Source organism: Scyliorhinus torazame, chromosome 16 (assembly GCF_047496885.1).
Source record: "Scyliorhinus torazame isolate Kashiwa2021f chromosome 16, sScyTor2.1, whole genome shotgun sequence".
Lineage (NCBI taxonomy): Eukaryota > Metazoa > Chordata > Chondrichthyes > Carcharhiniformes > Scyliorhinidae > Scyliorhinus > Scyliorhinus torazame.
Genome location: NC_092722.1, coordinates 30503649 through 30528512, shown reverse-complemented (window position 1 = coordinate 30528512; position 24864 = coordinate 30503649). Strand labels below are relative to the sequence as shown.

The window sequence follows — 24864 nt, the reverse complement described above, 5'->3', positions numbered from 1 at the left end:
CTCCCACTGGCGGGTTTTGGATCCCACCTAGACGCGGTGAGGTTCCAATTAACAGCAATTGAGGACAATTTCCATATTATTAGCGGGACAGACGCCCTATCTAACAGCCTCCCGAGATCTAACCAGCTCCCCAGCTGGAGGTCAAGTGGCACACTTATTTAAAAATGGGAAGCTGGCGAAATGGCTGCTGAGGGGATTGGAGGAGGTGAGTAGCGATCTTCAAAATTGGTCATGTAGCCAGGGGGCTCTGGAGCTGCTGCCCCAGTGCTCAGGGTGGGGAGCCTCTGGGGGGGGGTCTCCCTTGGGCAGTGGGTGAGGGGCTCGGCACCGAATGGTCCTCAAGCTTAACCCCGGGATTGTGTATGCCTATAACAGAGGCATCTGCAGCTGTTGCCCGTCTGCCCCTGTCTGTGATAATATGGTGAAGGTCACTTTAACTCGCTCTGACCGTGAGCAGCCACTGGTTGCTCAGCTGAAGGCTATTGCTAATGGGGAATTGGCAATGCTAGTTACATAAGCACTTCACAGCTCTCATAGAATCATAGCATCTCTACAGTGCAGAAGGAGGCCATTCGGCTCATCGAGTCAGCACCACCCTTCAAATGGCCAATCCACCCATGTCCACCGCCCCCGACACTCTCCACTCTTGAGTGGAATCCCATGGGTACACATACCATGTCTCAGATGAGTGTTATTGCCGAGCATCCCAATCAAACTGTGAGACCTGAACACTTTGCCTGAACCCTGGAGGCATCAACACCACAGAGGCAGCAGTCAGCAATAAAACATCCCAGAGCTGTGCTTCAGCACTGGGGATATCCATGTAACCAGAGGGTGCGTGTGTGTGGACCGGGGAGGGGACCGGAGCCCAGTCCACGTAATGTTCCCAGCATGGGTCTGAGGTCCGGTATCTAGGGCCCATGTTGCGGCCAGGGGTGCGTGTGCAGGGCGGTGTCCTCCAGAACAACCGGCTTCTTGGGTGTGCATGTGTGTACAGTTTGTGTGTGTATATATAGTGTGTGTGTGTTTATTTGACTTATCTCACATTAAACGCAATGGTGTCAAGATGGCCTTTTGGGAACCCTGTTTGATGTTGCTGTAGATCAGTAATGCTGAATGCAAATATAAATATCAATAATACCTGCTGCCTCCTAGGTCCAGGTTCAGATAAAGTAATGGACTGGTGAGTACCTAAAATAATAACATTTTTATAAAGTACTTTATAAGCTCACATTTATTGATGTATTTATTATATGTTGATCTGTAATAAAGTGAACTTATATACTGAATGTTATTATATAGCTTTATTGCTGTTTTATTTTTATTGGCACTGGGGGTCACATTAACTTTTAAGTGATAAAATTGGGTCACATTGGAAAATAGTTTGGAAAACATTGGTTTAATTTCTACTTCAAGTGTGGGCACTACAACCAATATGTTTGACGTGTACTTCTGTTTGTAATGAATATTGAAGATTTAGAAGACTGTTTAGCACCTGAATTATAGGATTTTCAGGGCCAAATCTCTAGTCCATAGAACTTAAATCAGATATCTCTTTCATGCTATATTGGGTGAATCCATCCTTATAAAAGTCAACAGCTTGAAAATAAAGAACTAACTTGCCTTTTTGTAGACTTTGTGTCCCTTAGAAAAATCCCCCATTTCTTCATTTGCAGTGAATTAATTCTGGTTTCAATAGATTCATCACAGCCCCACTGCTAAAATAACTCACTTTTGACTCATAACTCTTTTCAACTACCACCTCGTCCCTAACCACAATCTTCCTCGAAGATGTCAGTTGCTCCCAGCCATCAATCCCAAAGCTTCCTGATTGGGTGTCTTCATTCAAATTTCTATCTCGCTTAAATCCCTAGCCAAAGTTACAAATAATATTGTCTGTACAAAGTTTTTAAAAATAGCAGTGTTATTGATAGAAATCAATTGCTATGATTAATCAACAGTTCCATGACCATTGTGTGAAGTGTGTGATGTATGTAGGAATTTCAGCTATATTGTATTATGAGTATTTTGTGAAATAAGGGTTAAAAGCCTGGGTTAGAGTGTGCCTGACTGCTGAAGTCATGTTTGAAAGAAACGGTTTGAAAGACAACAAAGCTTTTCGGAACCAGAGATGCAATTAACCATAGTAAAAAGCTTGGGTTGATACAATTATGTTTTGATTCAGGGAAGTGAATTAGTTTTCAGCTTGGTGAGATGATGGCATTTCTGGGTGGAGCATTTTCAGTTCAATTCTAATCTGGGTGAAGCTGTGTGCACAGTGATACAGTTCTGTTCTCACTGTAAGTTAGTTAAAAGAGGTTAACTGTAATTAAAGCAGTGCAGATTTGTCTGTGAACAAGTGGAGCTGAACCAAGCCAGTTGAAACAGCTTTTGAAGAGACACAACCAAAGTCTCTGACAGGAGGCAGATCTGTTCTGTCAGACAGTGTCAAGAGATCTCTTTCTCAAAGAATAACTCTGTCAAGCAAGTATTCTTCTGAGCCATTAGTATTAAAGGTGGATTGAGAGCTGAGATGGTAGTGGTATTGTCACTGGACTGGTAATCCAAAGACCCAGAGTTAGTCTCTGGGGTCCCGGGTTTGAATCCTGCTATGGCAGATGGTGAAATTTGGGTTCAATTAAAAAAGTCTGGAATGAAATGTCGAAAGTTTTTGCAAAAACCCACCTGATTCACGAATCTCCTTTAGGGAAGGAATTCTGTTGTTCTTACCTGGTCTAGCCTACATGTGACTCCAGATCCACAGCAATATGGTTGACTCTTAAATGCCCTCAGGAATGGGCAATAAATGCTGGCCCAGCCAGCATCCCATGGACAAATTTTTTTAAAAGTATTTTGTTTCTAGAAATTCCTATGAACCTTTGTTGGAACAAATGTCCAGCACCTGTGGATCTGATCCTCACATGGTTCGTAAGTATTATTTAATGTCCTTGCTAATAGCACTTTAATTGAAATATATCACTTTCTTTTGTAGGTCAAAATTCAGGAAAGATATGTGGACTGCATTCCAAGCAATGAGATTTGCTATTGATGAAATTAACAACTCGACTAAACTGTTGCCGGGCATCACTCTGGGCTACGACATCACTGACAGTTGCCTTGAGGTTGTGGACATCCAAGCCAGTTTCAGGTTCCTGTCAGGCAAGCGAAGAACAGAGTTGGAGATATTAAACAATTACACGGCTTATCAACCCAGGGTAATCGCTGTCATTGGACCACCTTCAACAGATGTCGCAATTACCATTGCTAAAATGTTAGGCCTCTTTCTTGTTCCTCAGGTGAGTTTGTTTGTGTCCTTTGTTTATGTATATGAACTGTGGAGGCAACAGGTTGTAGTGCTCCATTGTCCTGATTGCAATGTTGTCAATTTATGATTTGTTATCCATTTTATTTTAAAACGTTGGTTGGTTCCATGCTTCTCTGCTGAAGATGCAAAGATGATTCTGGATAGGAGCGAAAGTAACAGGGTAGTTGTTATGGGGGACTTTAACTTTCCAAATATTGACTGGAAACGCTATAGTTTGAGTACTTTAGATGGGTCCGTTTTTGTCCAATGTGTGCAGGAGGGTTTCCTGACACAGTATGTAGATAGGCCAACAAGAGGTGAGGCCACATTGGATTTGGTACTGGGTAATGAACCAGGACAGGTGTTAGATTTGGAGGTAGGTGAGCACTTTGGTGATAGTGACCACAATTCGGTTACATTTATTTTAGCGATGGAAAGGGATAGGTATATACCACAGGGCAAGAGTTATAGCTGGGGAAAAGGCAATTATGATGCGATGAGGCAAGACTTAGGATGCATAGGATGGGGAAGGAAACTGCAGGAGATGGGCACAATTGAAATGTGGAGCTTGTTCAAGGAACAGCTACTGCGTGTCCTTGATAAGTATGTACCTGTCAGGCAGGGAGGAAGTGGTTGAGCGAGGGAACCGTGGTTTACTAAAGTAGTTGAATCACTTGTCAAGAGGAAGAAGGAGGCTTATGTAAAGATGAGACATGAAGGTTCAGTTAGGGTGCTCGAGAGTTACAAGTTAGCTAGGAAGGACCTAAAGAGAGAGCTAAGAAGAGCCAGGAGGGGACATGAGAAGTCTTTGGCTGGTAGGATCAAGGATAACCCTAAGGCTTTCTATAGATATGTCAGGAATAAAAGAATGACTAGGGTAAGAGTAGGGCCAGTCAAGGACAGTAGTGGGAAGTTGTGCGTGGAGTCCGAGGAGATAGGAGAAGTGCTAAATGAATATTTTTCATCAGTATTCACACAGGAAAAAGACAATGTTGTCGAGGAGAACATTGAGATACAGGCTACCAGACTAGAAGGGCTTGAGGTTCATAAGTAGGAGGTGTTAGCAATTCTGGAAAGTGTGAAAATAGATAAGTCCCCTGGGCCGGATGGGATTTATCCTAGGATTCTCTGGGAAGCTAGGGAGGAAATTGCTGAGCCTTTGATCTTTATGTCGTCATTGTCTACAGAAATAGTGCCAGAAGACTGGAGGATAGCAAATGTTGTCCCCTTGTTCAAGAAGGGGAGTAGAGACAACCCCAGTAACTATAGACCAGTGAGCCTTACTTCTGTTGTGGGCAAAGACTTGGAAAGGTTTATACGAGATAGGATTTATAATCATCTAGAAAGGAATAATTTGATTGGGGATAGGCAACACGGTTTTGTGAAGGGTAGGTGGTGCCTCACAAACCTTATTGAGTTCTTTGAGAAGGTGACCAAACAGGTGGACGAGGGTAAAGCAGTTGATGTGGTGTATGTGGATTTCAGTAAAGCGTTTGATAAGGTTCCCCACGGTAGGCTTTTGCAGAAAATACGGAGGCATGGGATTCAGGGTGATTTAGCGGTTCGGATCAGAAATTGGCTAGCTGTAAGAAGACAGAGGGTGGTGGTTGATGGGAAATGTTTAGCCTGGAGTTCAGTTACTAGTGGTGTACCACAAGGATCTGTTTTAGGGCCACTGCTGTTTGTCATTTTTATAAATGACCTGGAGGAGGGCGTAGAAGGATGGGTGAGTAAATTTGCAGATGACACTAAAGTTGGTGGAGTTGTGGACAGTGCGGAAGAATATTGCAGGTTACAGAGGGACATAGATAAGCTGCAGAGCTGGGCTGAGAGGTGGCAAATGGAGTTTAATGCAGAAAAGTGTGAGGTGTTTCATTTTGGAAGGAGTAACAGGAATACAGAGTACTGGGCTAATGGTAAGATTCTTGATAGTGTGGATGAGCAGAGAGATCTTGGTGTCCATGTACATAGATCCCTGAAAGTTGCCACCCTGGTTGATAGGGTTGTTAAGAAGGCGTACGGTGTGTTAGCTTTTATTGGTAGAGGGATTGAGTTTCGGAGCCATGAGGTCATGTTGCAGCTGTACAAAACTTTGGTGCGGCCGCATTTGGAGTATTGCGTGCAGTTCTGGTCGCCGCATTATAGGAAGGATGTGGAAGCATTGGAAAGGGTGCAGAGGAGATTTACCAGGATGTTGCCTGGTATGGAGGGACGATCTTATGAGGAAAGGCTGAGGGACTTGAGGCTGTTTTCGTTAGAGAGAAGAAGGTTAAGAGGTGACTTCATTGAGGCATACAAGATGATCAGAGGATTAGATAGGGTGGACAGTGAGAGCCTTTTTCCTCGGATTGTGATGGCGAGCACGAGGGGACATAGTTTTAAATTGAGGGGAGATAGATATAGGACAGATGTCAGAGGTAGGTTCTTTACTCAGAGAGTAGTATGGGTGTGGAATGCCCTGCCTGCAACAGTAGTGGACTCGCCAACATAAAGGGCATTTAAATGGTCATTGGATAAACATATGGATGATAAGGGAATAGTGTGGATGGCCTTTAGATTGGTTTCACAGGTCGGCGCAACATCGAGGGCCGAAGGGCTTGTACTGCGCTGTAATGTTCTATGTTTGATGTTCTATGCCCAAGCTTTCTGGAATCTCAGAAAAATGGCCATTAATTTTGTGTGAGGAGTTAGACAGTGGATGTTGGAAGAATATTCCAGGGTTTCATAGATGAGTCAAAATCTATGGGCAAAATTAGGGGCAGCACGGGAGCCTTGTGACTAGCACAATTGCTTCACAGCTCCAGGGTCCCAGGTTCGATTCCGGCTTGGGTCATTGTCTGTGCGGAGTCTGCACATCCTCCCCGTGTCTGCGTGGGTTTCCTCCGGGTGCTCCGGTTTCCTCCCACAGTCCAAAGATGTGCACGTTAGGTGGATTGGCCATGATAAATTGCCCTTAGTGTCCAAAATTGCCCTTCGTGTTGGGTGGGGTTACTGGGTTATGGGGATAGGGTGGAGGTGTTGACCTTGGGTAGGGTGCTCTTTCCAAGAGCCGGTGCAGACTCGCTGGGCCGAATGGCCTCCTTCTGCATTGTAAATTCTATGATTCTATGATTCTATCTTCATCTGATGTCCATGATTGTGTGTTTTTGGCAGGACTAACTGGAGGTGGGGGGTGGGCAACATGGTGGCACAGTGGTTCGCACTGCTGTCTGACGCCAAGAGGACCCGGGTTCAATCCTGGCCCCGGGTCTCTGTCCGTGTGGAGTTTGCACATTCTCCCCGTGTTTGCGTGCGTCTCACCCCAACAACCCAAAAGATGTGCAGAGTCGGTGAAATACCACGCTAAATTGCCCTTTAATTAGAAAAAAAAGAATTGGGTATTCTAAATTTATTTTTAAAAAGGAATAACTGGAGGGTGATCAGGGCTGGAAGCCCTGGTTAACCTTCCTCTTGTTCTTGCCATTTGTAGCCCTGCTCATTACATAGATATATAGAAGATAGGAGCAGCAATTGTTAACATAGTGCAAAAGCCGTCTCCCTCCCTTACAGGTCCCACCTTTATTAACCCCCTACTCTAAGCTAAACTAATCCCCCCCTTCTGCTGACGATTAATTTTCCGCGAAGAAGTCGAAGAACAGTTGCCACCTCCGGGCGACCCTAACAGAGACCATCTCAAGGCGAACTTGATTTTCTCCAAACGGAGAAAGCTCGCCATGTCCGATAGCTAGGTCTCCGACTTCGGGGGCTTTGAGTCCCTCCAAGCTAATAGTATCCATCTCCGGGCTACCAGGGAAGCAAAGGCCAGAACGTCTGCCTCTTTCTCCTCCTGGGTTCTCGGGTCTTCCGACACCCTGAAAATCGCCACCTCTGGACTCAGCGCCACCCTTGTTTTTAACACCGTGGACATGACATATGCAAACCCCTGCCAAAATCCCCTAAGCTTCGGACATGCCCAGAACATGTGGACATGGTTCGCTGGTCCTCCCGCACATTTTGCACACCTGTCTTCCACCCCAAAGAATCTGCTCATCCGGACCACTGTCATGTGAGCCCGGTGAACGACCTTAAATTTTATCAGGCTGAGCCTGGCACATATTGCGGACGCATTGACTCTTATCAACGCGTCCGCCCATAGACCATCCTCTATCTCTCCTCCCAGCTCCTCCTCCCACTTGTGCTTCAGCTCCTCGGTCTGCATCTCCTCTGACCCCGTAAGTTCCTTGTAAATGTCCGAGATGCTCCCTTCTCCTACCCACCCTCTAGAAACTATCCTGTCCTGAATCCCCCTTAGCGGTAGGAGCGGGAAGGTTGACACCTGTTTACGTAGGAAGTCCCGCACCTGCAGATACCTGAATTCATTTTCCCTCGCCAACCCACACTTCTCCAGCGTCCGCATATTCGGAAAGCTCCCCTCTATAAACATATCCCCCATCCTCTCAATCCCTGCTCTCCGCCATATCCGCAACACCCCCCATCCATACTTCCTGGGGCAAACCGGTGATTATTACAGATTGGGGACCAGACCGATGCTCCCTCTGCTCCCACATGTCTCCTCCATTGTCCCCAGTCTCAGGGCCGCTACCACCATGGGGCTGGTGGAGTATCATGCCGGCGGGAACGGCAGAGGTGCAGTTACCAATGCCCCAAACTGGTGCCCTTGCATGAAGCCGCCTCCATATGCTCCCATGCTGACTCCTTCCCCACCACCATCATGGCTATATTCGCCGCCCAGTAATAGTTACTAAAATTTTGCAGCGCCAGCCCGCCCTCTCCCCGACTCCGCTCAAGCATTACGTTCCTTACCCATGGGGTCTTGTCCGCCCACACAAAGCCAGTGATCACTTTGTTGACCCGTTTAAAAAAGGACCGCGGAATAAAGATGGGGCGACATTGAGACACGAACAGGAACCTTGGGAGGACCGTCATCTTCACCGTCTGCACTCTCCCAGCTAATGACAACGGAAGCACGTCCCATCTCCGAAAATGGTCCTTCAATTAGTCTACTAGCCGGGCCAGATTTAATTTATGCAGCCGGTCCTATTCCCGCGCCACTTGAATGCCTAGGTATCTAAAGCTTCCCCCTACTAATCTAAACGGCAGTTCCCCCAATCGCCTCTCCAGTCCCCTCGCCTGGACCGCAAACATCTCACTTTTCCCCATATTTAGTTTATAGCCCGAAAACCGGCTAAATTCCCCTAGAATCCTCATGACTTCTCCCATCCCCTCTAATGGGCCCGATACATACAGAAGCAGGTCGTCTGCATAGAGCAAGACTCTGTGCACCACCCCCCCACCCCCGGACCTGCCCCTTCCAGCCCCTTGAGGCTCTCAGAGCAATTTCCAACGGCTCTATAGCTAGCGGCGAACAACAGTGGGGAGAGGGGGCATCCCTGTCTCATCCCCCGGTGCAGTCTAAAGTAGTCCGATGTTGTCCTATTCATCTGTACACTTGCCACAGGAGCCTGATACAGCAACCTGACCCAGTCAATAAAACCCCGCCCAAATCCGAACCATCCCAGTACCTCCCACAGATAATCCCATTCTACCCGATCAAAAGCCTTTTCTGCATCCATTGCGATCACTACCTCCACCTCCCGACCTTCCGGGGGCATCATGATCATATTTAACAACCTTCTTACATTGACTACCAACTGCCTACCCTTAACAAACCCCGTCTGATCCTCCCCAATAACGTCTGGAACACAATCCTCAATCCTGGAGGACAAAATTTTGGCTAGCAGTTTGCCGTCCACATTAACAGGGATATCGGCCTGTAGGACCCACACAGCTCCGTGTTCTTGTCCCGCTTCAGAATCAGCGAAATCATGGCCTGTGACATTGTCGGAGCCCAAGTGCCATATCTAGCCACCTCTTGAATATATGGTAATAAATTCCACAGGCTCACCAGTCTTTGGGTGAAGAAATGTCTCCTCATCTCTGTCTGAAATGGTTTACCCAGAATCCTCGGACTGTGATCCCTGGTTCTGGACACACCCACCATTGGGAACATCTTCCCTGCATCTACCCTGTCTAATCCTGTTATAATTTTATAAGTCTGTATGAGATTCCCCCTCTTTCTTCTGAACTCCAGCAAGAACAATTCTAACCAAGTCAATCGCTCCTCATATGAGAGTCCCACCATCCCTGGAATCAGCCTGGTAAACCTTTGCTGCACTCCCTCGAGAGCAAGAACACCCTTCCTCAGAAAAGGAGACCAAAACTGCACGAATATTCTCAGCGTGGCCTCACCAAGTCCCTGTATAATTGCAGCAACACATCCCTGCTTCCGTACTCGAAACATCTCGCAATGAAGGCCTTCTTTACCGCCTGCTGCCCCTGCATGCTTACCTTCAGTGACTGTTTCACAAGGACACCCAGATCCCGTTGCACACTCCCCTCTCCCAATTTACAACCATTCAGGTAGTAATCTGCCTTCCTGTTTTTGCTTCCAAAGTGAATAACCTCACACTTATCTAAATTATACTGCATCTGCCATTGATTTGCCCACTCGCCCAACCTGTCCAGATCATGCTGTAGGATCTCTGCATCCTTGTCACAGTTCACTCTCCCACACAACTTGGTATCATCTGCAAACTTTGAGATGTTACATTTTGTTCCCTCATCCAAATCATTAACATATATTGTGAATAGTTGGGGTCCCAACACCGATCCCTGTGGCACCCCACTAGTTACTGCCTGCCAATTTGAAAAGGACCTATTAATTCCTACTCTTTGTTTCCTCTCTGCCAACCAGTTTCTATCCACCTCAATACACTTCCCCCAATCCCATGCGCTTTAATCGTACACAATAATCTTTTATGTGGGACTTTGTCCAACGCCTTCTGAAAGTCCAAATATACCACATCGACTGGCTCCCTCTTGTCAACTGTACTGGTTGCATCTTCAAAGAACTCCAACAGATTGGAAAGGTCAGCAAACCTTTTCTTCTTTCTTTTAAAAAAATAAATTTAGAGCATACAATTATTTTTTTTTCCAATTAAGGGGCAATTTAGCGTGGCCAACCCACCTAACCTGCACATCTTTGGGATGTGGGGGTGAAGCCCATGCAGATATGGGGAGAATGTGCAAACTCCACACGGACAGTGACCCAGGGCCGGGATTCAAACCTGGGTCCTCAACGCTGCAGTCCCACTGCGCTTGGGTCACAAACGTAACACAGACCAGCAATGGAACACACTGCCCCTTGGGAATTTCCTCTGCAGACATAGGTCAGCTTGCATATGCATGATAATGACATCCAATTCCTCTTCTTTAGCATCTATTTCAACCCCTGCCCACTATCTGTACCTGCTAAACTGTTTTTTGACATCCATTCTTGAATGAGCTGCAATTCCTTCTAGCTAAACTTTGGGAAGAGTGAAGCTATTGTCTTTAGCTGCAACCTTTGCCACTGACTCCATCTTTTTTTTATAAATGTCTGGAGCCATGTTCATTGGTTGCGATCTTTGGGTTGTCGAGCTAGTCAGCACTTCTGGAGGGGAAGAAGGCTGATGTCCTGGCCTTCGCCTCTCTGATTACCTGGAGATGAGCCCTGCTTGGATGGAGATTGCCGGCTCCACCAAAGGCCTTGGTGTGATTGGAGGACCTGTCAGAGTTTCTGAATTGGAAAAGATCAAGTGTGCTATTAGAGGGTCAGAGGAAGGATTCTATTCCAGGTGGAAGCCATTCACCACCACCTTTGAGGACTTGGTCATGGCCAGCGGCTAGGGGAAGGATTGGTTAGGAGGTGGGGGGTGGGGGAGGGGGGTGTTATTGGAGGGGTTGGGTCTTGGGTAGGGGGGAATTAGTGGCATTATTATTATTTTTTAAATAACAATTTGTATATATTCTGTTGGATTGTTTTGTATGTGTTAAACTGAAAATTACTTCGATAAAATTATTTATTAAAAGAAAGGCACCATAAATTTTACAGCTTTCTTTTTGTTTACGAGGCAGTGCTTTTGGCAACTGAGCCATAGGAAGCTAAACATCTTCACATTTTCTTTTAGTCAGAAAGCAACAAATTACACTTGATTAGGATCAACTGAAAGGAAGGTAAAATAAACTGGGATTGAACAAATTACTCAGTGGTAATACTTATTTCTGAGTCGGTAGGTTGTGGATTAAAGCCCCACTCGACTTGAGCTCAAAAATCCAGGCTGGCATTGCAGGGCTGAGTACTGAGGGATTTCTGCACTGCCAGAACTAGGTGCCATCTGTTAGATGAGACATTAAACCGAGGCCCCTTATGCCCTCTCAGATGGGCCTGAAAGTTCTCCTTGGTATCCTTTCAAGTTGTCTTCGCTCAACAAGCATCACTAAAATAGATAATCTGATCATTTATTTCATTGCTATTTGTGGGAACTTCAGTTGCCCACATTATTGTCATATTTCCCACATTACAACAGTAACTACATTTGAAAATTACTTCACCAGTCATAAAGTGCTTTGGGATACCCTGAGGATGTGAAAGGTGCTATATGAATGCAAGTTTCTTTCTTCCTGCTTCTGCAGATCAGTTACCTGGCATCCGGTGAGATCCTAAGTGATAAAATGCGTTTCCCATCATTTTTCCGGACCATTCCAAGTGACAAGAACCAAGCAAATGCAATGTCGTTGCTGATACAGAAATTCCATTGGAACTGGATTGCCGTTATTGGGAGTGATAATGAATATGGCCGCAAAGGGGTCAACAAAGTTGTGGAACTGGCCTCGGCAGCAGGAACCTGCATTGCGTATCAGGGTATCATCACCACCTCCCCTGAGGTTGTTATCCAAGTGATCAACAATATCAGCAGCACTGTCAACGTCACTGTCCTCTTTTCCAATGAATTAACGGCGCAAGTATTTTTCAGTCTTGTCGTGGCACAAAATCTCACCTCCAAAGTATGGATCGTAAGCGAAGCTATTTCCTTATCACAGGAGATAATAAAAATACCAAACATTGAGAGCATTGGAACAGTTATGGGCATAGCAATCAAGGAAGGGCAAATGGCACACTTTAAAGAGTTTCTAGACAAACGTGTGAACTTCACTAATCCAAGGATCATGCCAGATCCAGGGTTGGAAGAGAATACCGACAGCAGAGGCAGCTGTGATCAGGCATGCAGTCAATTTGATTGGCTGAGCGCCAAGCAGTTGAACTCTATATTATATAGGCTGGAAAAGCGTGTTTCATACAACGTGTACTCAGCTGTGTATGCTATCGCCCATGCGTTACACAATCTACTCCAGTGCAATGCAGCACAATGTGATAAAACACACAGAATTCTCCCCTGGCAGGTAAGTATGTGTTTTTAGTGTGTCCTTTACACATCAGTGAAAAAGTACATTAAAACAGGAAATCTCATTAGGCTAAAAAAAAATGTTCCTTTTCTAGCATATCAAATCCATCTTTTCACCATTTCCGTCAACTCCACCTGCCAGTCTCATCATATCATAGAATTTACAATGCAGAAGGAGGCCATTCGGCCCATCGAGTCTGCACCGGCTCTTAGAAAGAGCACCCTACCCAAGGTCAACACCTCCACCCTATCCCCATAACCCAGTAACCCCACCCAACACTAAGGGAATTTTGGACACTAAGGGCAATTTATCATGGCCAATCCACCTAACCTGCACATCTTTGGACTGTGGGAGGAAACTGGAGCACCCGGAGGAAACCCACGCACACACGGGGAGGATGTGCAGACTCCGCACAGACAGTGACCCAAGCCGGAATCGAACCTGGGACCCTGGAGCTGTGAAGCAATTGTGCTATCCACAATGCTACCGTGCCATCCCTCAACATTACCTCACCATTTCCCAATTGTTTCTCTCTCCAGATATCTCTCTCCAGTATCTGTCACTTGAGCCCATTTATACTGCCGGTTTCAATGTCCATCCAAAGTAACTTTTCATAGTTAGTTTTTACTGTGCCCTCACCCAACTCTAGAGTAGTTTAAGTGGTCCCGCCTCTACAGAGTTGCACATAGCAGTGTTGATTTTTTCTCATTGAAATACATAAATCTACACAGTGATTGGTGGCAGGATATTGAGCTGTGGGAAGAATACACTATGCCCAATCTTCTCTGTTGCCTCATATGTATCTCCAGGAAGTACATCAGGCAATAATCAGGATTAGGAAATTGGACTTTGTTTATCCTACCTTCCACCCAGGAGAATTAAAGCAATTTATATCCTTTTCTATTGTGTGATATAGAAATTGATTTCTATATCAATTATTCATTTTATGAGTTGATTTCAAACAATGTTGTGGAATTTTGAAGTAATCATAACTCTAAAATTAACTCGAACATTTACCTAAACCCTAACTCTAATCCTCATCACTCAACATCACCAAACCCCAGTCCTAACCCACTCATAACCCTAAACTTCACCCAACTCTCACTTCAACCCTATCATGGGCGTCATTCTCCGACCCCCCTGCCGGGTAGGAGAATGGCCGTTTGCCGCCCTGAATCCCGCCCCCGCCCCCGCCGAAGTCTCCGAAGGGAGAAAAGTCGGTGGGGCGTTAATGGCGCCGCTGCCGCGGAGAATGTCATGGGTCTGCGCAAGGCAGCCGATTTTCGGCCTGCCGATATTCTCCCTTCCGGATGGGCCGAAGTCCCGTCGACGTGATGACCGTTCACGTCGACGTCAATCAAACCTCCTTTTCATCGGCGTGACCCGGTGCTCCAGGCTCACGCCGACCAGCGAGGAGGTGAGTGACGGCCTGGGGGGTTGGCTCTGGGCAGGAAATGGCGTGGCCGCAGACTGATTGCGTGAGGAGAGGTGTGTCTCGGCTTGTGTGTGTGTGCGGCGGGGGGGGGGGGGGGGGGGGTGGTTAGAGTAGGCTGGGCTCCGGGGAATGCCGGGAGGGGGTCCGTGCCGGGGTGGAGGTTGGGGGTTGGGGGGGGGTCCGTGCTGGGGTGGAGGTTGGGGAGGGGGTCCGTGCCGGGGTGGAGGTTGGGGGGGGGTCCGTGCCGGGGTGGAGGTTGGGGGGGGGGTCCGTGCTGGGGTGGAGGTTGGGGGGGGGTCCGTGCTGGGGTGGAGGTTGGGAGGGGGTCCGTGCCGGGGTGGAGGTTGGGGGGGGGGGTCCGTGCTGGGGTGGAGGTTGGGGGGGGGTCCGTGCTGGGGTGGAGGTTGGGAGGGGGGGTCCGTGCTGGGGTGGAGGTTGGGGGTTGGGGGGGGGTCCGTGCTGGGGTGGAGGTTGGGGGGGGGGGTCCGTGCCGGGGTGGAGGTTGGGGGGGGGTCCGTGCTGGGGTGGAGGTTGGGGGGGGTCCGTGCTGGGGTGGAGGTTGGGAGGGGGGGTCCGTGCTGGGGTGGAGGTTGGGGGTTGGGGGGGGTCCGTGCTGGGGTGGAGGTTGGGGGGGGGGGTCCGTGCCGGGGTGGAGGTTGGGGGGGGGGTCCATGCTGGGGTGGAGGTTGGGGGGGGGTCTGTGCTGGGGTGGAGGTTGGGAGGGGGGGTCCGTGCTGGGGTGGAGGTTGGGGGTTGGGGGGGTCCGTGCTGGGGTGGAGGTTGGGGAGGGGGTCCGTGCCGGGGTGGAGGTTGGGGGGGGGTCCGTGCTGGGGTGGAGGTTGGGGGTTTGGGAGGGGGTCCGTGCTGGGGTGGGTGATGGGAGGGCAAATGAGTTGGTCCACCTGGCCAGGTGCCAGCCTCCAACAGTTGGACCCATGCGGTCCATGCCACCTGGCTGGGGGGAGGAGGGGATATGGGCAATGATGACATGTCGTCGTTCCCCTCCCCCCCACCAGGCCGTCATGTTTTCAGACCATCCAGCGATGTTGGCCGCCGTGGTGGCAGCCGCTCATGTCTATGTTGCCCTGGATGAGGAGGAGGAGGAGGAGAAGGAGCGTGCCAGAGAGGTGGCGCAGGCTGCCGCAGAGGGGCAGGCGGCAGCCGCCCAGGCTGGAGGGACACCTGACCGACAGGACGAGGAGGGGGAGGAGGACGTCGCGGCCCCACGGCAACGGAGGCACCCGAGGGCGCCCCGTGTGTACCGGCCCCGGCAGTCATACCAGGACCTCACGGACCGGGAATGCAGGAGGAGACTCCGGATGAGCCGGGAAACCGTGGCACACATCTGCCACCTGCTGGCACATCTGTCACCGCGTGGCACTGGCGGGGGACACCCTCTCCCCGTGTCCGTCAAGGTTACGTTGGCCCTGAACTTTTATGCAACGGGGTCATTCCAGGCACCGAGTGGGGACCTGTCCGGCATATCGCAGACATCGGTGCATCCGGGCAGTGACAGATGCCCTTTATGCCATGGCGCACCGCTACATCCGCTTCCCCGTGGACCGGGCCAGCCAAGATGCCCGGGCCGTGGGCTTCTCTGCCGTTGCCGGGTTCCCCATGGTCCAGGGCGCGATCGATGGGATGCACGTCGCGGTGCGGCCACCTGCAGAGAACAGGGCCGTGTTCACTAATAGGAAGGGGACCTATTCGATGAACGTACAGGTGGTCTGTGACCACCGCATGATGATCCTGCACGTCTGCGCCCGTCACCCAGGCAGTGTACACGACTCATTCGTGTTGTCGCGGTCATCCATCCCCGGCATGTACGAGGGACGCCATCCCTGGCTGAGGGGCTGGTTGCTGGGCGACAGGGGCTACCCATTGCGATCGTGGCTGATGACGCCTATACGGAGGCCATGCAATGAGGCAGAGAACCGCTACAATGATGCCCATGTAGCGACAAGGGGAGTGATCGAGAGGTGCTTTGGCATGCTGAAGATGCGTTTCAGGTGCCTGGACCTCTCTGGGGGCGCCCTCCAGTATCGGTCAGATAGGGTCGGCCGCATCATTGTAGTGTGCTGCATCCTGCACAACATAGCCCAGCAGAGGGGCGATGTGCTGCAGGCAGAGGAGGGCGGAGTGGAGGAGCAGCAGGAAGAGGCCCAGTCCTCCCCAGATGAGGGGGATGGGGGCAATGGTCAGGGCAGACGGGGTAGACACAGGCGGGTGGCTGTCCACCGTTACCGGCTGGCCCAGCGGGCACAGGACAGACTGATAGACGCCCGCTTCACTGACTAGATGGGCGTGGGAATCGGGTAGTATGGCCACAGACCGCACACCATGACAACAGCCGACCACCCAACACCCCCACCCATCCACCCACCCAGCACCCTCACCCCCCTCCCCAACCCCACACATCCCACCCGCATGCACACCACCCCCCCCCCCAATTGCCGATCCACCGGCGGCACAACGGGCCGGGCTCACCCAGTTGCGGGTGGACGCGTGTCTATCGCAGGCCATGGAGGATGATGACAACCCGCCTCCGATGAGCTCCTGGCTCTACATCGTTGGACTATGTCTGACCCATGGCCACAGTACCACCATCCACCCGGACCATCCCTGCATGCGGCTGTGACACTGCAGCGCACGGTCCCGTCCTCTGCCCGGGGGATGTTGATGGCGGCCCAGGGGGAAGGGGGCAGACTCACCTGGGGCTGAGGTAAGACCACCCGTCACACACACACTTGCGCTCAACGTACATGACACGCCCGCACACTTTGGACAGAGCACAAAGGCAGCTTCGGTAGGTGTAACATTGACTTTAATAACCAAAGGAGTTCATGCACGTGCCCTAGCCCCTAAAACTCATCTGTGCCCTGCACCCGTGCCAACTTACTCAGTGTCTAATTGTTTGGCCTTACGGGCCCTTTGACTACGTCTACGTGGTTCCCCAGACGGTACAGCAGAACTGGAGGTGGACTCCTGTGATTCCTGCCCTCTGACACTGGATCCCTTTGGCGGCCGTTTCCTGGGGCGTCCTGGCCTAGATGGGCCAGGCTGCGGCCCGGGCGACTGGGATGGCGAGCTGCCAGCCTGTCCTGCCCGTTGCCCACCCGATGCACCTGGGACGGAAGGGGGGGAGTCCGAGGTGTCGCGGTGTACCGGGACCTCCCTTACAGAGGGAGCCGGGACGGACCACACCACCTCCTCCTCCCTCGGGGTGCCCGATGGCCCCCAGGCCTCTACATGGGTGGGGGATGCGAACGGACTGGCCATCCGACGCGCCCCCGACATCTGGCGCTGCCAGTCCTGGAGGCCCGTGCTGGTATCGACAGGGGTCTGCAGGTTTGCAGCCATGGAGCCCAGGGGGTTGTCGAACCCTGTCTGTGACAGTGCGACGCCGGCTCGCACATGGCCACTGGCGCCGATGCCCTCAGCGATGGCCTGCTGAGACTGGGCCATGGCCTGCAGAGACTGGGCCATGGCCTGCAGAGACTGGGCTATGGCCTGCTGAGACTGGGCCATGGCCTGCTGAGACTGGGCTATGGCGTTGAGCGCCTCTGCCATCTGGCGCTGGCACTGGCTCATGGCCTCCTGTGAGAGGGCAGCCATTTCCTGGGCCACAGACGCCGCCTGCACGGAAGGCCCCAGGCCTCGCAAACCGTTCCCCATGTCTGACACCGTCGCACCCATTGCCTCCACCGCGGACGCCACCCGTGCGGTGTCAGCCTGGGTGGCACGCATGACCGGGACCACTCCCAGCTCCTGGACGCGGGTGGACTCCTCCACCTGCGACCGCAGCCGCCGCAAGCCACCCGTCACCCTATTCGCTCGTCTCCGTGTCGGTGGTTGCATCGGATCTATGTGTGGGTGTGGTAACTGCAGGAGCCCGGGATCCATCTGGGCGGCAGATGTTCGCTTGGCCTGGGCTGCCCTCCGACCGCCCGGTCCCTCTGCTGCTCCTACCTCCACCTGCTGTACCGGGACGGCTGTGTTGTGCGCACCAGTGAGTGTACCAGACGCCTCATCACTAAAGTGCCCAACCGTGGTGAGTGTTTCTGCGATGGTGGAGGGTGTTGGTGACAGCAGTGGCGTTGTGTCGTGCTCTTCGCCCCACTCTGAGTCCATGGCACTTTGGGGTGGGGGTTCGTCTCCACCCATCCACTCTGAGTCACTGTCCGGTATTTCGTCTTCCCGGGTAGGGGTGTCCTGGGTAGTGCTGTCCCGGGTAGTGCTGTCCCGGGTAGTGCTGTCCCGGGTAGTGCTGTCCCGGGTAGTGCTGTCCCGGGTAGGGGTGTCCTGGGTAGTGGTGTCCCGGGTAGGGGTGTCCTGGGTAGTGGTGTCCTGGGTAGTGGTGTCCTGGCTTGGATGTGACGGGGGCCTGTGGCTGCCCCCCTCATCGCTGGGTGGTCGCTCCCGCACGTGACGGGGGTGTCGTCTCCCTGCTGCTCCAGGTCTCTCCGTCTCCCGTGGTGTGCGAGGGGCATCCTGCGGGCGGTGTGCATCTGCGGGGATGGGTGCCTGGACGTTTGGTCCTGCGATACACAATGAAGCATGCATGGTTAGACATCAGGCAGTGATCAGGTGATACGGGGGAGGGGGATATAGGGGAGGGGGGATATGGGGACGGGCTGTTGGTGGCTCACTTGCTCGTGGGGCCCCGACCTCTGCATCAGCAACCTCCCGGTCCTCAGGTCCGCCAGCCAGTTCCAGGGCCCTTTCCTCGTGTACGGTCAGTGGCCTCTCATCAGCGGGCCCTCCTCCAGTCCTCACATGCTCCCTATTGTTGTGTGCGCGCTTCTCCTGTGGGGGGGGGGGGGGGGGTGGTGGCAGGGGTAAAAGGCAACAGTGTTAGGCAGGTATATGAATGCACGCCATCGGTTGCGCGTGCATTGCAGAGGTTAAGGTTAGGGCTGGATTCACTTGGGGATATGGGGGAGGGGGGGCTATGGGGGAGGGGGGATATGGGGGAGGGGGGATATGGGGGAGGGGGGATATGGGGGAGGGGGGTATGGGAGAGGGGGGATATGGGGGAGGGGGGTATGGGGGAGGGGGGATATGGGGGAGGGGGGGATATGGGGGAGGGGGGATATGGGGAGGGGGGGATATGGGGGAGGCTCACCCTGCCTGCTCTGACGAGGTCGTTCACCTTCTTGTGGCACTGGGTGCCTGTCCGTGGTGTTAGGGCCACAGCGGTGACGGCCTCTGCCACTTCCCTCCACAGACGCCGGCTGTGGCGTGGGGCAACTCTGCGGCCGTGCCCGGGATACAGGGCGTCCCTCCTCTGCTCCACCACGTCCAGGAGCGCCTCCACATCGCGTGACTCGAACCTCGGGGCTGAGCGACGGCTAGCCATCCAGTCGGGTGTTGCGGTCGGGTGTTGCGGTCGGGTGGGGGGGTGCTGCGCGGCCTTATGAGCCGTCACGCCGTGCAGCGCGTATGACGCTGCACGGCGTGAACCATTGCGCAAGCGCGGATCCCGTCACGTCGCTGCTAGCCCATTTCGGGCCGTAGACTATCGGCCCATTTTTATGACGTGACGCAAGTGGGATTTGCGCCGTTTTTTGCGCCGATCGGCGGACTTTCCGCCGATAACGGAGAATTTCGCCCCATATCTCTAACCCTGACCTATCCCTAACCCCTGTTATTTCAACAATGACTCAAATCATAAATGCCATTTAAACTGCAACTCTAACCCTGCTAACCCTAACTCTATTTGGAAAGAAATAAATTGAAATATAAAACTGGAAATTCTGTCACCAAATGTCTTAAATCAGGATTAATAAAATGAAAATTGGGCACACTGACAAGGCACCAACCAGGATTAAAAATAATAAGTCATTAGCAAGATAAATTAGGCAAGAATGATTTAAAAATTAAGTCAAATAGAGACTCCAATAATTCTTGTGAGTATAAACACACAAAGGGACATGGACTCTCCTGCTCAAACCTCCCAACCTAACTCAACCCAAATCCAACTGTATTAACCTAGCCTGAACTCTAAATTCAGCTTTTCCTGTCAGTCATGTTAAACCTGTGTCTCAGTTACTCAGCAGCTTGAAGATGGTGAAATTTAATCTTCATAATCACACCCTCTACTTCGATGAGCATGGAGACCCACCCACTGGCTATGACATTGTTTTATGGGATTGGACGAGGATTCATGTCCATTTTAAAATTATTGGTTCTTACTTGCCGACCGCCAGACAGATTAACATTGATTCATCTTTGATCCACTGGAGTTGGGGAGATAACTTGGTAAGAATTCAGACAAAGCTTCTTTCTGGTCAGAAAAGCTTGCATTTATGTATTAAAAAAGTGCCTTCCCACAGGTGCTCAGTACTCTTGCCTCTGCCCCTGAGCCAGAAAGTAGTGAGTTCAAATTCCATTTTAAAAACTTAGATACATGATACAGGCTGATGCTGCATTACGATGCTGAGGGAGTGCTGCATAGTTGGAAATGCCATATTCTGAATGAGATCTTAAAGTGAGGTTCTGTCTGTCTGCTCGGGTGAATCCCATAACACAATTAGAATTAGCGCTGGAGAATCGCTGTGTCCTTCAGCCAATGGCAGTAAAAGAGATGAGCTGGTCATTTATCTCACTGCTGTTTGTGGGAGCTTTCTGTGCACAAATTGGCTGCTATATATTTCATTGGCTGTAAAGTATTTTGGGGCATCCTGAAGTTGTGAAAGAGACTTTAAAAATTCAAGTTTTAAAAATTATCACTGAGCAACATTTCAAAATGCCTCATTTGCAATGTATTATCTCCAGGTGTTATTTAACCAAATATAACAACTCAATCCAACGAACACCAACAAAACGAAGAGCCAGTTAACTTATTTTTGAGAGTCGAGGGAGGAATACTGACCTCGACACCTCTTTGAAAACAGAGCTTTTGGATCTTTATGGTTCATCAGGTAGACATGATGGTCTTGATTCATATCTAACTGAAGGATGGCACTTTCAACAATGCAGAACTCCCATTGACCATGCTTCCTGTAGTGAGGTAACCTCTGCTGGTCATGGGCAGGCACGATCTCTGCAGAGGTCGTAGGCAGGCATAATCTGAGATTCCTGTCAGAAATTGCCAGGATTTGGCCCAAGGGATTTCAAAGTCAATGTGGCTGGCCTAAAATATATTGGGAATTACGACTGCAGTGTTTTTTCACCCGCTGGGAATGTGTGCGTCAAGACATTGTCCTTTCGCACCCTGGGACTGGGTGAATCAGACACTTTTCTCTCATACTTTGTGGTTGGGTGGGTCAGTGGATCAGATACTGTCCTTTCTTGCTCTGGAAATGGACAGGTTGGTCAAACACAGTTCTTTCACACCTTGAGGCCGGGTGGTGTAGTGGGACAGGTATTGTCATTTTCCAATTTTAGACTGAGTGGGACAGTACATCAGAGACTGTCAGCAGGTTTGCTGACATCTAGCTTTGGGAATAAAGCATGTCTATTTGAGCGGATTCCTTGTGGCTCCACAGCTGTTGTCGAACAATTTCCCTGCATGAGGAGTTGAGGAGAGAAAACTAGTAAAAGAGTCCAAATGGGGGTGGATTTCTGGGGGTTCGCCAATTTGTTTATCAAAACCTTGGGGGGAGTGTGTGGAAACTCCAGCAAAAGGGTCTAAAATATGCACCATTTATTCTGGAATCATCAGAAGTTCTTCTGTGGTAGTCATATGAGAGATTTACCCCCACCTCTCCAGACTTGCAGCCTGCAGAAATTTAGTCCCAAAATTCATCTGGGTCTCTCCAAGTTCAGGAGAATTATGCCTTGTGCTTTTCTGCCAGACCCCGATATCCAATTGTTCAGCAATGTGTGATCCAGGACAGAGGAAAATCCAAAGAGGGATCTATCCATGCTGCTTCGACTGTGAAGACTGCCCATCTGGAACATTCCATAATCAAACTGGTCAGTAGTAGCTTTCCTGCTCTTCTTCATTTCATTCTTAGTTTATTTCTCTTACACTTTGTGGATCCTGATGCATAATAAAATACTTTCCAGTTAGAAACCTATTTTCTTTCCTCCTTTGTCCTACGGAACATATTCAACTAGAGAGGTCTGGATCTTCATTCCGGATCTTGTGTCTTTCCCCAGAAGGTCAGCCCTGACTAGCCCCACTGGGGAAATGTTTGTTATTAAAATATTGGAATAATTATTGTTGTTTTATACCAGCTGCTGATCTAAAATGTGTAACTAAAGTTGGAAAGAGTACTGGCTGAGACTCTAGAACTGGGTGGACTGTGGGGTCCTTTCACACTCTGGGTGGGACAGTGAATTAAATACTATTTTATTCAACAGTCCACAAATTGGGCTATGTTGGGCCTGTCTTTCCAGCATTGAGCAGCTTATTTAATCTCTGAAGTGGCAGGCAGTAAACACACGCACACTTCTAGCCAGAAGTGGTGAGCCTGACATAATCAGTAAGGATAAGCAAGAGGCGTCCTTTACCAGCATCTGAAACAGCTATTAGTCCCTTTGCATATGTAAATAAAGGGTCTAATTGCTGCTTGAAATCCCTCTCACGATTGGTTTGGTGAGTGCCATCGTAGGCTGCATGCAGAGCATCAGCCTGCAAAAATAGATACCCGTAAGCAACTACATGAATGTGGACTCATTCTGGTTCAACATTAAATTTCCTCCCAATCACCACTGCTCCATCCTTGATCCTCTTCCACCTTCCCCTGATCTTCTCCCTGGGCCCCAAGGTGTCCCACTCCAAAACCTCCACCCGCCACCCCTCAACATCTTTGGAGTGTTTGCTATGGGACAGTGTAGAGGGAGCTTTATTCAGTATGTTGTATTTGCCCTGGCATATTTGTTAGGACAGTATGGAAGGAGTTTTACTCTGTATCTAAACTATGCTGTTCCTGCTTTAGAAGAATTTGATGTTGAAAGCCTCAAAGAGAAGATATTCCATTCTCCACCATTGTCCCTTCTCTGAATGAGTACAAGACTCACGTAAAACTTACTGAGAGATCTCCGAACCCTGCATTGGAGGCAGGGGCTGGTTTAGCACAGTGGGCTAAACAGCTGGCTTGTAATGCAGAACAAGGCCAGTAGCCGCAGGTTCAATTCCCATACCGCCCTCCCCGAACAGGCGCCGGAATGTGGCAACTAGGGGCTTTTCACAGTAACTTCATTGAAGCCTACTTGTGACAATAAGTGATTATTATGTGTGCCATTCAGTTTCTGTCTTGTTGCCAGTCTTGTTCTTTTTGTCGGTTAATGACATTGAGATTTTTGCAGATCCCTACCATTGCATGGATTGCCTCTGGCAACAGTGGTCACCTCCTAAGAGCCCCCTCTGCCTGGAACGGGAGCTCTATTATTTGGAATGGAACAGCGCTTTCTCCATCTTCCTGTTGATCTTGGCCAATGGTGGAATTGTGCTGACCATCACCATAGCAATCATCTTCACACTCAATTACAATACTCCAGTTGTCAAGTCTGCTGGTGGCAGAACGTGTTTTCTCATGCTTGTGTCAATGCTCTGCACTTTTTCTTGTGTGTATTTCTATATTGGTAAACCAAGCAAAGTGTTCTGCCAAATAAGACAGCCATTCTTCCTGGTGAGCTTCACCATCTGCCTGTCCTGTATCCTGGTGAGGTCATTTCAGATTGTCTGCATATTCAAAATGGCGGCCAAACTGCCTAAGGCACATGACTATTGGGTTAAATACAATGGGCAATACCTGTTCATCTTTGTTAGCACCTGTGTCCAAATTGTAATATGTGGTGTGTGGTTGATTGCAGACCCACCTACCCCTAAAGGTCACATCATTGAGAAGGCAATCATCCTGGACTGTAACATTGGTAATGTGATTGCCTTCTCTCTCAGTTTCCTTTATACTGTTTTGCTGACAGTGGCATGTTTTCTATTTGCTTATATGGGAAGGGATCTTCCAAAGAACTATAATGAGGCCAAGTTCATTGCCTTCAGTATGATGATCTGCTTTGTGTATTACATTCTGTACATGACATCAATGGTCACCCCTAATCAGGAGAGATACACCTCATCTATACAAACCTTTCTGACAGTCACCAGTGCCTTCAGTATCGCCATTGGCTACTTTCTTCCGAAATGTTCCATCATTTTGTTTATACCACAGAACAACACCATGACTTATTTCCAATTCTGCATTCAGGATTATACAAAGAAACAAAATGGGCCAAATTAGATTTCATAAGCCCTTTCCTCACCAGATCCCTTACCATTTTCTGTTTCTGCAGTGTAATAGATTATTTTCCTTTATTTGTGAATTTAGGAGCTTGCTTCCTTTACAATCATATTGGCTGTATCACAAGTACCATGGCCATAATAAATAGTAACAAATAGCCCAAAAGCCTTACCTCTCCCTATCTCGCTAACATCCACTGATGTGTTGGGTGTTCTGGATCACATACAGGTCACCAATGCTTGAAGTAGTGCAACACTATTTTATTAAAAGGTTAACTATTTAAACATACTTGAACTGTGGGTAAATACGATACTAGCTTCAACTAAAGACCTTTGCCTTGTCCTAACCAGTTGATGCACTCAGCACATGGTGAATGTCTGTGTTGCAGGCTGTGAGCTCTGTGCTCTTAGCTAGCTGCTACTCGAATGAGCGGGAACTCTGATGTCCCCTGTCTTTATAGTGCGTGTGCTCTCACTGGTGATTGGCTGCGGTGTTGTGTATGTTGATTGGTCCCACTGTGTGTCCATCAGTGTGTGTCTGCACCATGATATACTGGTGTATATTATGACATCCACTTCCCATACCAGCCTCCCCGAACAGGCGCTGGAATGTGGCGACTAGGGGCTTTTCACAGTAACTTCATTTGAAGC

General features: G+C 49.8%; 1 protein-coding gene across 1 annotated transcript; it reads left to right on the top strand.

Annotated features, from left to right (window-relative positions):
- Positions 1-180: 180 nt before the first annotated feature.
- LOC140392494 (taste receptor type 1 member 1-like) lies at positions 181-24864 on the top strand. Its single transcript, XM_072477730.1, has 7 exons — positions 181-205; positions 1156-1183; positions 2993-3296; positions 11819-12586; positions 20073-20285; positions 21824-21944; positions 23283-24864. The coding sequence occupies exons 1-7, from the start codon at positions 181-183 to the stop codon at positions 24212-24214; spliced, it is 2391 nt and encodes a 796-aa protein (XP_072333831.1). The 3' UTR covers positions 24215-24864.

Excerpts from the sequence above, each read along its gene's own strand:
- LOC140392494 (XM_072477730.1), top strand. The coding sequence starts at position 181 with ATGGCTGCTGAGGGGATTGGAGGAG. Across the intron at positions 206-1,155 it reads TGCTGAGGGGATTGGAGGAG|GTCCAGGTTCAGATAAAGTA; the intron begins GTGAGTAGCGAT and ends GCTGCCTCCTAG. Across the intron at positions 20,286-21,823 it reads GGAGTTGGGGAGATAACTTG|ACCCCGATATCCAATTGTTC; the intron begins GTAAGAATTCAG and ends CTTTTCTGCCAG.